This window comes from Epinephelus moara, chromosome 3, assembly GCF_006386435.1.
Source record: "Epinephelus moara isolate mb chromosome 3, YSFRI_EMoa_1.0, whole genome shotgun sequence".
Taxonomy (NCBI): domain Eukaryota; kingdom Metazoa; phylum Chordata; class Actinopteri; order Perciformes; family Serranidae; genus Epinephelus; species Epinephelus moara.
The window spans coordinates 29,553,014-29,566,445 of NC_065508.1; the positions used below are offsets into that span (position 1 = coordinate 29,553,014).

At 39.2% G+C, this 13,432-nt stretch overlaps 1 protein-coding gene across 8 annotated transcripts in view; it reads left to right on the forward strand.

The window, feature by feature from the left end:
- Positions 1–13,432, forward strand: part of ncam1a (neural cell adhesion molecule 1a) — a 415,597-nt gene that overhangs the window by 347,422 nt on the left and 54,743 nt on the right. For 3 of the 8 annotated variants that reach the window (XM_050040213.1, XM_050040220.1, XM_050040218.1), the window contains exons 14-15: positions 400–414; positions 3,603–3,650. The exons of 3 other annotated variants lie outside the window; for them this stretch is intronic. In XM_050040213.1, the coding sequence (XP_049896170.1) occupies positions 400–414; positions 3,603–3,650 (63 nt within the window). The remainder of the gene's footprint in view (positions 1–399; positions 415–3,602; positions 3,651–13,432) is intronic. 2 more of the 8 variants (XM_050040215.1, XM_050040221.1) reach the window with 1 other exon arrangement.

A 13,432-nucleotide genomic window follows, 5' to 3' on the forward strand; every position in this document is an offset into this window, starting at 1 on the left:
AGGTCCCATTTAATGTGTTGTATTACATTACAGTAGCATGTGATTGCCATTCAGAAACCCAATGGATCTTAGAAGAGAACACTGAATCCCTGCCATGACCAAAGTCACATTTTAGCACAAGGTCATTAAAAAGACACATTTCTAATTTCGAGGGTAATACAGTAGAAGTGTTATCACAGTCATATTAAGCTGTACAACAAAGGGAAGCAAGATTTGTTGCAGACAGAAATTCCAATAAGACACAGTAGCAGTGTGACAGTGGGTTAATGATGTGGCAGGATAATGTGGTCCTCTTTCATTGTTCATATTTCTCATTTCATTGTCTTTGTTTCTGCTTTTTGTTTTATTGTTTTCTCATCATGGTTTTCCATCTGTTCTGTATTCCACTGGACCTCTCAGGGTATTCTTTCACAAGTAAGTTTCATTTTCTCCTGTCTTGTCTGCTTTATTTTCCTCATGATTCCATCTTCACTGCATTTATTTGCTTTACTTTGACCATTCTCTCTGTATTAGGACATTGCTTTGAATTTTAAAGAATGAAACATTCCACAGAAGTCATCATCCAAACCCACAAAACCTGGAATCTTCGTTTCCCCACATAATGATACTCATATCATTACCTGTTCTACTAATTTTCCAGAGGGCAGTCCATTCGGTAACTCTAATGAAGCTTCAGGTTTGTTTAGCAGTGTCATAGACTGATATGACAGTGTTACAGTACAGTCTATAGCAAGTGTGCTTTTTGTACCCCAGTCCTTAGTGTTACCCTTGCTTCTTTAGTATTACTTGCTCGTAGTTTTCAGACTTTCTTTCGGTGTCTCCCTAGAATAAGGTATATTGTACTTGTGCACTGCAGCAGTTCAGCCAATGGGTGTTAGATCATGTCTTTAAAGATGGTATGCTGTCTTCAGAGACCACAAAGAGGAAACACTTGTATTATCATGTGGTAATTAACATGGAATTAGAATATTTACCAGTACTAATGTTAAAAGCAGGGCGACCTTGCACATAAATTGCCCCATGTGGAATCATAAGGTTTAAATATTCAGGCCTTCAATTCCCTGAAATCTTTAGGATTCCAATTTGTGCTTGTGGTGTGCTTTTATTTTGGCATTGTAATTTGGCCATTAGACTTGATGACAGTGTCTCAGAGGTTAACAGGATGCATAATAAGGAAGGCTGTAAATAGCTTCCTCGTTTCTGTTAAGGTGCAGGTGGTGAAGAGCTGCAGCTTTCTTTGGGCAGGGCAAATGCTTACTGCTGCATCTTCTCTGTTGCTGTATAGCATTCAGATTTGGACCAATGAGTTATGTATAAGCATTTCCAAACATTACCTTTGGCATTGTTTTGGTTTCAGGAGAATAACAGTGTGTGTGTGGTGCTTGTAAGTGTGTTATGCTTCAGAAGAGTGTAGGCTAGACTTTGTAGAAATCTGACAAGTTAGAACTAATTGCTAGTTGTTGCTGTAAACGAAACTGCGAGTACCAAAACAAAAGGCTGTTGGCATAGGTACAAAAGGAAAGGAAGCGGACGCTGTACTTTCACTGCTGAACAAATCAGAAGGCAGCACAGGATGCTCAACAAGCAACTGAAGTCTTACAAGCACTGCAGAAATAGTTTGCTTTGTTTCCACGTGAAGCTCCCTTATTGCCTACAGGCAATAGCTCTAAAGTTATAGGGGAACCTATTCTGTTTTAAGTGATACACTGTACTTTGGGGAAATTTGTTCTCAACATTACCCCCATTTTAAATATTAAGGAGCAGTGGGCAGCCAAAGTCCATCATCAGGGGACCATTTCCTGTTCTGAAGCCAAGGCCTTGGTCAAAGGCAATGGCAGTAGCTCTCAACACCTCAGGCAACACGTTCTCATCCCAAGTCATCACATATTGCCGCTTTAAAAGTGGACCTTCACGTCTACATATTATGCGCCAGGTATCCATCTGCTGTTGACAATCCAGGACGCCACAACCAAAGCCAGGACCTCAACAAAAGCACATGTCTAGGTTTAGGCAACAAAAGAAAGTGTCAACCAACGGCAGAATGTCAATAGAAGCACAGGGTTAGGTTTAGGCAACAAAAGCACATGTTTAGGTTTAGGCAACAAACGTGGGTGGTTAGGTTTATGCAACAAAAGCGGGTGGTTAGGTTTAGGCAACAAACGCACATGGTTAGGTTTAGGCAACAAAAGTGGGTGGTTAGGTTTGGGCAACAAAAGCACATGGTTAGGTTTGGGCAACAAAAGCACATGGTTAGGTTTAGGCAACAAAAGCATGTGTCAACTGTTGGCAGAATGTCAATAGAAGCACAGGGTTAGGTTTAGGCAACAAAAGCACATGGTTAGATTAAGGCGACAAAAGCGGGTGGTTAGGTTTAGGCAACAAAAGCACATCGTTAGGTTTAGGCAACAAACGTGGGTGGTTAGGTCTATGCAACAAAAGTGGGTGGTTAGGTTTAGGCAACAAAAGCACATGGTTAGGTTAAGGCAACATTAGCACACAGTTAGGTTTAGGCAACAAAAGTGGGTGGTTAAGTTTAAGCAACAAAGGCAGGTGGTTAGATTTAGGCAACAAAAGCACATGGTTAGGTTTAGGCAACATTAGCACACAGTTAGGTTTAGGCAACAAAAGTGGGTGGTTAAGTTTAAGCAACAAAGGCGGGTGGTTAGGTTTAGGCAACAAAAGCACATGGTTAGGGTTGGGCAACAAAAGCTCATGGTTAGGTTTAGGCAACAAAAGTGGGTGGTTAGGTTTATTCAACAACCCTAACCCTGCAACAAAAGCATGTAGTTTAGGAAAAAGCGAACATTGGGCTCCCAGGTTAAAGTCTGGAGTTTGTTGGATCCATCCATCACCCCACCTGCCCACCCTATAGGGACATTCCAGTTCCTTACGTTACGTCGTTACCACTGGTGTTTTAAACTGTAACCATCTAGTGGTGTATCATAAGGCCACCGCTGTTGCTATCTGGCCACGTTATGAACTGCTGACCGGCAGCATATTGTAACAGGGCAGAGCAGCCTCAGTTTGTAACACGGCTGCCCTGCGGCATACCAAACCACTGCAAAAGGTGGCTTTTGGCATCTGTGTCATTGACAAAGGGGTGGTATTTGATGACTTCAGAATGAGAACGGCCTGCCTCAGGCACTGACTTCTCTGTAGCTGTTTAAACATAAAATATAAGTCCTTATGGGAATTAAACAGTGTTTTTTAGTGTGTGGTATTAGATTTGGGTTTTTGTAACTAAGTATCTATTAGTATGATGATAACAAGTATTTCAGTTATGTCGTAGAGTAACTACCTGAGCCCTGCTGTCAGCCAAAACACTGTTGTCCCAGCTTCCCCCCTTCCTCTTGCAAAGTTTGAATTAACATGTCTCAGCTCAAATGGACATTCCAGTTACACAGGATGCAATGCAAGAAGGCAATGTATGTGTTGTTGGGCCACAGTGGTTGAAAAACAAGAGGAGACATACTGTTCCACAGGAATGTTCCAGAGGAATTCCTTATCACCAAGAGAGTATAAAAACAAAAGTGACCCAGCACCGAGTTGCTCTTGTTGAGGAGAGCTCCTGCTCCTCTCACCATGTTTTCACCATCTTTCAGTTTCATCAGAGGTCCCACCCCCTATTGCTGCCACCAGTATGGCCCGTAGTGAGTATGCCAGTCGCGCAGTGTGCAGTGTGTCTCTCTTCACCTCTATCTCTCTTACCTGCTTGGCCTCACAGTTTAGTGTAGATGTTCATTTATTTCTGGTGTGGCTCGTAGGAGAGCTCACACACTACCTCTGTAGAGCCATGTCAAAATCAGTTTGGCAACTTAGTAGCTTTGCTAACAGTCTTGAAATGTCATAGTGTGATTTTACTAACATTTGTCGAGGACCTGAAGGTTGCCGTTCTAACAGCCTGACTATAGTGCCGTGTATGACATAATTAACACAATGTGTCTGTTCGTGAAGGCGTGAATCACAGTACATATTTAAGACTCCTCTGACTGTGGTGCAGTGAATTTAGAGTAGGTTATACTGAGTTTGCTGTGACGTGTTAATTTGTGAAAATGGAGATGTTCTTCAGATCAGTGGCTATGCTAATACTGAAGTACTATTGTTAGAGATGGCGAGTATCATGTCATTAATTTGTAAGTTGATTAATAGTAAACTAATAACACTGTATCACACATAAATGTGGCACACAATATTGTGGCATAAACAGTGAGTGATAGTAGGCTCCATGCCAACACCTGACGTTGTGTTTGTGCTATGTAGAATTTACTCCATTTACCATTTTCAGACTGTAATTTCAACATCAAAATTCATGTAAACTCAAGTCAAGTCTGTCATTCAAGGTCACTAAACACTAATTTCATCATGGACACTATCTCATGTCCAAAAAACACCATATCAGAGTGTTTAGTTTGCAAATCAAACTACTAATTTGTAACGCATACAGTCGCCATATTGGATTGTGAGATGGCAGGAGTGCTTATTGTTATGACCACTGATTGGTTTGGAAATCAGCTTTTCTTCTCAAACATTTTTTGTTTTTATCTATTGGTTCATTTGTGCCATGCTGACAATCTACCTTGATGTATGACTGTACCAAAAAAAGAAGGTACAACTCTGTGAAAGTGTATTTTTCCCCACTTCCTACTACAACCCAAATTCCAAAAAGGTTGTGACACTGTTTAAATCGTAAATAAAAACAGAATGCAATGACTTCCAAATCTGTTTTAACCTGTATTTGGTTGAATACAGTACAAAGACAAGATTTTTGATGTTCATGCCAAACTTAATTGTTTTTTTTGTAAATATACACTCATTCTGAATTTGATACCTGTGACACGTCTCATAAAAGTTAGGACAGGAGCCATAAAAGACGGGGAAAGTTGTGAAATGCCCCCCCAAAAATACCTGTTTATAACATTCCATAGGTTAATTAGTAATTGAATTAAGTATCATTTTTGGGTATAAAAGGGGCATCCTCACAAGACTCAATTGTTCAAAAGCAAGGATGGTCACTCTGTGAAAAACTGCGTAGGCAAACAGTCCAACAGTTTAAAAGAACAACCTTTCTCAAAGCAAAATTGCAAGAAATTCATGGATTCAATCCATAATATCATGAAAAGTTTCAGAGAATCCGGAGAAATCTCTCCTGAAAACCAATTTAAAATCCTTCAGGCAGCACTGAATTAAAAACCAATTTGACTGTATAAAGGATATTACTACATGGGCTCAGGAACATTTTAGAAAACCATTGTCAATGAACAGTTCATCGCTGTATTTATGAATGCTAGTTAAAACTCTACCATGCAAAGTGAAAGCCAGATATCAACAACATCCAGAAACAGTGCTGACTTCTCTGAGCCTGAGCTTATCTGAGACGGACTGACACAAAATGGTCTGACCAGTCCATCATGGACGTTGTGTCCTCTGGGCTAACAAGGAAAAGAACCATCCAGATTGTTACCAGCTCAAAATTCAAAGTATCTGTGATGGTATGGAGGTGTGTTAGTGCCCATGGCATCATGGGTAACCTCACATCTGTGAGGGCTCCATGAATGCTGAAAGGTACATACAGGTTTTGGAGCAACATATGCTGCCATCCAGACGACGTCTTTTTCAGGGACATCCCTGCTTATTCCAGCAAGACAATGAAACACATTGTGTATGTGTTCCAACAGCGTGGCTTCGTAGTGACAGAGTGCAGGTACCAGACTGGCCTGCCTGCAGTCCACACCTGTCTCCTACTGAACATGTGTGGAACATTATGAAGCACAAGACACGACAACAGAGAACTTGGACTGTTGAGGCGCTGAAGTCGTATATAAAGCAGAAGTTTAAAGAATTTCACTTTGAAAATTTCAACAGTAGTGTCCTCAGTTCCCAAACACTAACTATGTGTCGTTAAAAGAAAAGTTGATGTCACACATTGGTAAACATGCTTCTGTTCTACCTTATTTGGAACGTGTCACAGGCATCATATTCAGAATGAGTGTATATTTACCAAAAACAATAAAGTTTATCAGTTTGAACATCAAACATCTCGTCTTTCTCCTGCATTCAATCGAATGTGGGTCAAAAAGCATTTGCATTCTGTTTTTATTTACATTTTACACAGCGTCCCAACTTTTTTGGCATTGGGGTTGTACATACCAAACCTGTCTGTGCCTCTCTCAATATTCTAGTTGTTACAAAAAACCTCTCTTGTCACTGCAGACTTTGACTTCTCTTGACAGCCCTGCCAAGCCTTGTTTGTCATTGTGTCCATTCAGGTCGGACACAATTCTAGATCATTTGTCAGTCATGACAGTGTAGCTCACGCTAGTCTCGAGGATTTGGCCTGTCTATGCAGACAGTAATGCAAAGCACATTCTTGCACTTGCTGCGGCAGTGTGTCCTCAATGACACAACCAGGAAATACACTGAGCCAGGCCTGCTTTGCCATTGAGATAACGCAGAGGTGACTGACACTGATCAGCAACACCTACACGCCCCTGCTGATCCATTTATCATATATTGTGCCAAGACCCAGTAAAATTATAACTGATCGCCCCTTTAAGCAACTAACCCATCTGACTGCTTATTGCTTTAATTCCTAAAGCAACATCTGAGGTAACAGTGTGTCAACATACATGATTGTGTGTTTGGTAAAAGGTTACAGGACTAATATGTTGTATGTCTGTTGCTGCTTGTTTTAAATGAGATCCTGATGTACTGTATGATAATCATATGTGGTTGCAGGGTTCTTAACCAAATCTCTCCTTGTGAACTAATACCATGTGGCTTTATGTTAGATCCAGTAGGATGTAGCTGTTCATGGTGTGTCTTCTGCAAGTGCATCCCTCAGAGCAAATGCCACAAATGCTTGTAGACCATGCAGACTTTATTTCTCCTGATGTTTCATGTGTCCGTACTGTTGTCTGCTGTGTTGTGTCTCATGTTTAGCTGACGTGGTTTGTATTCTCAAAGCTGCAGAGTTTCCTCTGTTCTTTTTTTGGCCCTGATTTCTTGTTTGTCCCAGGGACCAGACACACTGCTTTGTTTTTCTGTTATATCTTTAATTTGTCTTGAATGGCAGTCATGCACTGACTATAGTTCAAATTCAGATTGGGCTTTTTATGGAAAACTTAGACGAAAAGAAATCTGTCAGAGGAAACGCTGTTAATTTTCTGGATGAATGAGGCAATTCTAGATGTCCAGTTTTGGTTGTATCCAAATTTAACATTATTTGTTTTGTTTATTTTTTTGACATATTTCCATAAACCAAAACTTGAAGTCTGGAGCTGCTTCATATATTCAGCAACGTGTTTATTTTAATATGTATTCAACAAAAAATTCAACAATTTCTGTATTTTTCTTAGTTGTTTGTGTTCCTTTTCTGTGATATTGTCTTTAACATTCTTGTTCATTTGTTTATTCCGTTGACATGTTTTCATCATTTCACAAATGTTTTGTGCGTTTTCCATGTGCCCCTGCGCCCCCCGCCCCTCCCCACCCTCCTTCTCCTGTATTTTCCTTTCAACCGATCATGTGCGTGCACATCATGTGACTTTGTCATGTGGCTCTTGCATGGTGCTGATGATGTCGTCTTCGCTGGCCAACAGAAGGTAATTTATGTTTTTTGTTTAGTTTGAGATCATAGGATCAGTCATGGTCACTAAGTTTGTTAAACTAGATTCAGAGGCAGCTTTATTTGGCCATTTTTCATCCATCGGCAGGTCATCAGAAATATAATTATTTTGTAGTAAACATTCACTATTTCACCCCGACATATTTTCATCATCTCATTTTCATCGTCTCTCTTCCATCCAACCCACTATGATACTTTTGCCCATTCTCCATTGCAGTCATCATTAAGTAACCAACACAAGACTATTCTCCTCTTAGTGCCTTGTTAAAAATTAATTTGGCAATCTGACATAATAATGTAAGAAATACGCACCAGAGCCACGGTCCTTTTTCCCACTGTGGTAACCTGATCTAGCTTGATGTGATTAACTCTTTGACTCCATGTTTCCTGTCTGCATTTACACCCTCATCAACACATGTTTGTCCTTATCCAGATTAAACATCCACATCCAGATTGCACATTAACACCAGGTGGAAATGGGGTCTTTGATTTGAGTTCTTCAGAGCTCGCTAAGATACATCTGAAGCTATTTGTTGCAGCAGTTCCTTCAACTCTGATTCAAAGGGAAATGCATCATGAACGAGACATTTTAATGCTACCCATCTGTGAACTCATTTTCTCATACGTTGCTCCTCTCCACAGAGGCACCAGTAAAACAGTCATTTAAAGTGGATGGATTGCTAAACTTAGTTTACCAGAAGGAAAACATGGAAACTTTGAAACGCACCAAAATGCCTGTTCATTTTAGGTGGAGTAAGTTGCAATGATGCACATCAGATCTAATTGTAATTGGGTTCACACATTTCATCCCATCTGTCTTTTTAAATCTCACTTTTGCATTAGTTCTGTCATTTTGGTTTTGAAGCTAAGAGTGTTAAGGGTCACAGCCAAACATATGAGGGCTGGTTTAAACATTTCATATATATTCTCTCTTCATTTAAAAAAGTTATTGGAGAAAACTAAAGCCAAGATAATGAAGAACTGGATTAGCTGGATAAGAATGAGCAAAACCATTTAGTAGCATATTAGCTAGCATTAGCATTAGTTAAAGGGACAGTTCCGTTTTTTTGGAGTGGGGTTGTATGGGGTACTCATTCGCAGATAGTATATTACATACAGTAGATGTTAGTCAACATGCCCCCAGTTTGGAGAAGCAGGCTGGATTCCAATGTGGAAGATAAGCAATGCACTGCTGTTAAGGGGTTAGCAACAAAATGTGTTTTAACCACTTAAACAAAGGCCCACCTAAAAAGTTTTAGTTAGTTTAGTTTACATGTACACTATATTTAGAGTATTTTAACTGCTTTACTTAATGTCAGATATTTATTTTCAACAAGGAAATGAAGTTGAATATCCGTCCTTTCAAAGCCAGACTCCATTGTGAAAAATAGTGATTTAACATTGCTGAACACAGGAGCTGCTGGTCTACTACTGCTTCAAACAGTTAGTTAGTTTGTGTTATTGTGTGACTTCGGTGTTTAAAAGGGTTAGTTCAGATTCACCAAAGTCACACATTAACACAAACTAACTAACAGAACGAGGCAGAGCTAGACCAGCTGCTCCCATGTTCAGCAAGCTAAAATCGTCAATGGAGTCTGGCTTTGACAAGAGCATAAATCAGGACAGTGGACATTAAGGTAAAGCAGTAAAAATAGTCACAATATAGTGCACATTTAATCTGATATTGATTTCTTTAGGTGACTAAAATACATTTTGTAGCTGACCTCTCCACAGCAGTACATTGCTTAGGTTCTGTGTCGGACTCCAGTCTGCTTCTCCAAACTGGGGGGATGCTGACTGACATTTACTGTGTGTAATACACTGACTATAGATAAGTACCCCATACAACCCCACTTAAAAAAATCCAAACTACCTCTTTAAGGGACAAAGCACCAGGTACAGCAGGGTTGGTAGATCAATTTTCATCCAAACAAACTTTTAATTTTAGATTCCCTGGTGTGCTTTTTCCTATCCTACTTATTTATATAGAACATAGATTGAAAATAAATTTAAGTCATTTTGGTTTTGACAGCCTGCTCTTTTATTTGAGCTTTAAATTGACAGGTTTGACTTTGTGAAACCAACAGATCTTCAGTTGCATTGAAGTTTTCCCTTTTTTAATTCACCTCTCCACTCTGAATGGCATTTGAACATCACAAGAGCACCCTCACAAAGTGCCACTGACTGCAATCCGCATCGCACGCACTGTTAGTCGTCATACTCAGAGCTAACTTTCCTTATTTTTCCCCAAATTATCTACCGTAGCTCGCAGTGTTTCACTGGTTGGACTCACAGCAGCCCATTGCATTACTGCAGCATGCAAGTTTAGTCCCTGTTTTTTGTTGCATCCTTTTTTTTCCTTCTTCTTCTTCTGCTGTTTCCCAAAGAAAAAGTTGGTCCTGTCTGCATGTGTCTGTGTCTTTGGTGTCATGTCTTCTTGGTTCTCACATTTCTACACACAAAGAAGAACCACTGAAAAAAATAAAAAAATAAACACAAATTATGCTTTTAATTTATTGAACACAACAGTTCCCATAAATGTTCCACATTTTTATGTTATAAGACAGCATTGGGTGACGTGACAAAAACAATTTCATGTTTAAATTGATTTCAGAAATTTGAGAAACATGTTTAAGAATAAAAATAGAAGTTTAAAAATAAAGGCCCATGTACACCAAGTCCGTATTTTTCAACCGAAATTGTTGCACGTTTAAAAAGAAATACGACAACAATAAATTTGAAACAGGTTTGAGTTTTCAGATTTCTCCAGATATGGCACAAATGTCCACTTGGACTCAATGATAAACTGATTAAATTGTGGTGGTCATAGGTCAAACGTCAAGGTCATTGTGACCTCGCCTGTCTCATTCTTATGAACACAATATCTCAAGAATGCTTTGAGGTAATTTTTTTTTTTTTTTTTTTTTTTTCAAATTTGGCTCAAACGCCTATCTGGACTTAACGATGAATTGATTAGAATTTGATGGTCAAAGGTCACTGTGATCTTGTGTCCATCTCAATTTGGGAACACACTATCTCAAGAAGGTCCTCAAATTTGGCACAAACATCGACTTGGACTTAAGAATGAACTAATTAGAAGTTGGTGGTCGAAGGTCAAAGGTCAAGGTCATTGTGAGCTCACTTAACATGTTTTTGGCCATAACTCAATAATTAATACACTAATTATGACAACGTTTCACACAAATGTTTAACAGGATAAAATAATGACGTGATAAAATGTGATATCCAAAAGGTCAAAGGTCATCTTCACTGTGACATCATAATTTTCTACAAAAACTCTTTTCTGGCCATTATTTAGTGTCATATCTCAGGAACAGAAGGGGAGACATTTGGTCAGACACTGAATTGGTGGCACTAATCTTGGGTGTCCACCTTGAAACTGTGCTGATTGTAAAGATCTTCTGTGCTGCTGTGGGGGGAAGATATACGCGTAGCACCCATGTTTTCACAGACATGAGTGTAAAATGTAACAATTTTCATCGAGTAAAGGATTTTAAAAAACATATAAAAAAACTAACTTGGTGTGTAAAGGCCTTAAGGTATTTTTAGATCATAATTCTTAGATTGATAGACTTTTGCTCTGAATAACTTTTGTCTAAGAAAAAAGTTGGAACATACTTCTAAATGAAAATTAGTACGTATTTTACTTTTATATCAGTCACATTTACAATAATATGTATAATCCACTCTATGGAACATATTGAAAGGTTAAAAGCTGGACAGTGATGCATTGCATTGAAAATAGTGATAAATGCTAATCATTTGCTTCACATTCTTTGACACAAATAGAGCAGTTATATGATTTAAGCCTTGAATATTAAATCAGATGGAACAATGAACTCACACAATTGAAGTAATTTCAGTATCCAACAGCATGTTTTTAATAACACTTGTTCAATTCTATCCACTTTCTGTCTCAACGTACGCTGGAAGATGACAGGGATGCTGCATTAGGTCGGGTTACATGTGGAACCACACCTCCGACGTGTGAGGTTGTTGGACAGCGCTCCACATGTCCCCCCCCTCTGAATGTGTGGCAGCACCCAAAATTTCCAGCCTGCATGGAGAAGCTTGTCATTCTAACCACCCCCTCTCTCTGTTTTAGCCTCAGAAACAAAAACTGACCTAACCCAGAATAATGCTTGTGAATAACAACGCTGAATGTACCAGTGTCTACCTGCCACCATGTTACTGCTGCTGTTACTAACGAACACTGTCTGATTCACTTCCAGCTTCTGTCATGCTCACTCCAGTCTAGTGGAATGCAGTTTTCAGGCAGTGCGCTCAGATGAGTGATTACATACGATCAAAGAAAAAGTGCCTTCATGCATATTCATTTAATTAACTACAACCACTAACACTGACGTTTGAAATGTTCAATGTGGGGTATGAAAACATGAGCGCTGACAATTTTTTCCTGTTCATTTTGAAATGTATGCCAATGCTTTTTTTATTCCTTACCTACTCAGTGACTTCCTAACAAAGCCATACATTAATATCTGCATCATGTCTTCAATTATATAACATAATGATAATGTCTTTTCTGCCACCTGCTTATGGGCTGTTATTATCAGACAGGGCAAAAGGCTGTAACACCATGAGGTAGTCAATTTCATAACATCATCCCAAGGCTATCTGTGTGTAGCCAATATGTATGTAATTAATGAGTTTGGTTTGTTAGTCTCCTCCCTTAGAGTAGCATGAGCGTAAAAGCCTTTAAACATGCACACAAAACGCCTCAACCTTCCATCCCACAAGGCTATGTATGTATTATTAAAAGTAATAGCGTAATTGTGTCAGCAGTCATTAGTCAGGAGGACAGAGCAGATAATTAGAAACCTCAAGGAAAACAGCACCTCAGCCACTCAAACTGTTCGTAACACCATTACAAAGCTGATTCACAGTTTTCTCATCTGCCACTGCCATGGTTAAAGTTTGGGTTAGGCACAAAAGCTACTCTAGAGTAAAGTAAACTTTGGGCTAAAATATTCACCTCATTTAGGTTAGAGTAAAAATGTGGCCATTCATCGACCCCAACATCCTCCTTAAGAGGAATGTAACACTATTTTTCCCTTTGCCCTTCTGACGGACAAGTAATAATTCATGTGATTACTGAAAGTCCTTGTCAGGGAAACGTACCCATAGATCAGATTGTATACATTAAACTGATGAGGACATTGACACCAAAGTCATTCATCTGACTGTAGCATAACATTGGGTTTAATGCTCCATGCTAACCCTTTAGCATATGCTAAGTAATTGATACCCATTTTATTTTATGTGCTTTACATATTTTTTATATATTCTTAAAAACTATTGACCAAACTAACCCTAATATATAGGGCTGTAATCAACCAAAGAAAATCTTCATAGACTGAAATTCTACCTACTCCTCACACTACCTGATAGCATTGTGTGTCCACCAAAGTTTTTTTTTCCTTTCACAAAGCTCGACATTAACACTTGCCCAGGGCAAGTTAACTCTGTGTTCAGGCAAGTGGAATGCCTCAAGTGGAAAAAAAATTGATTTCCGATGTAATAATGTCCATTAATAAATTGCGCACATTTAATACTTTTCCATCTGCTTATCTGAGTCCGTCTCACCACTAAACATTGAACAGTACTAATGAGAAAAATCTGACATGTAGACACTATAGACATCCCGGTCTCACTCTTGAGGTCATCAAAATCCGGCACTTTGGCAGTGAATTGCGGCGTTAGACACTGACAAGAAAAGCCGTCCTTTAATGTCGGCATGATATGCGGCTGGTCGTCATTATAGTAGCG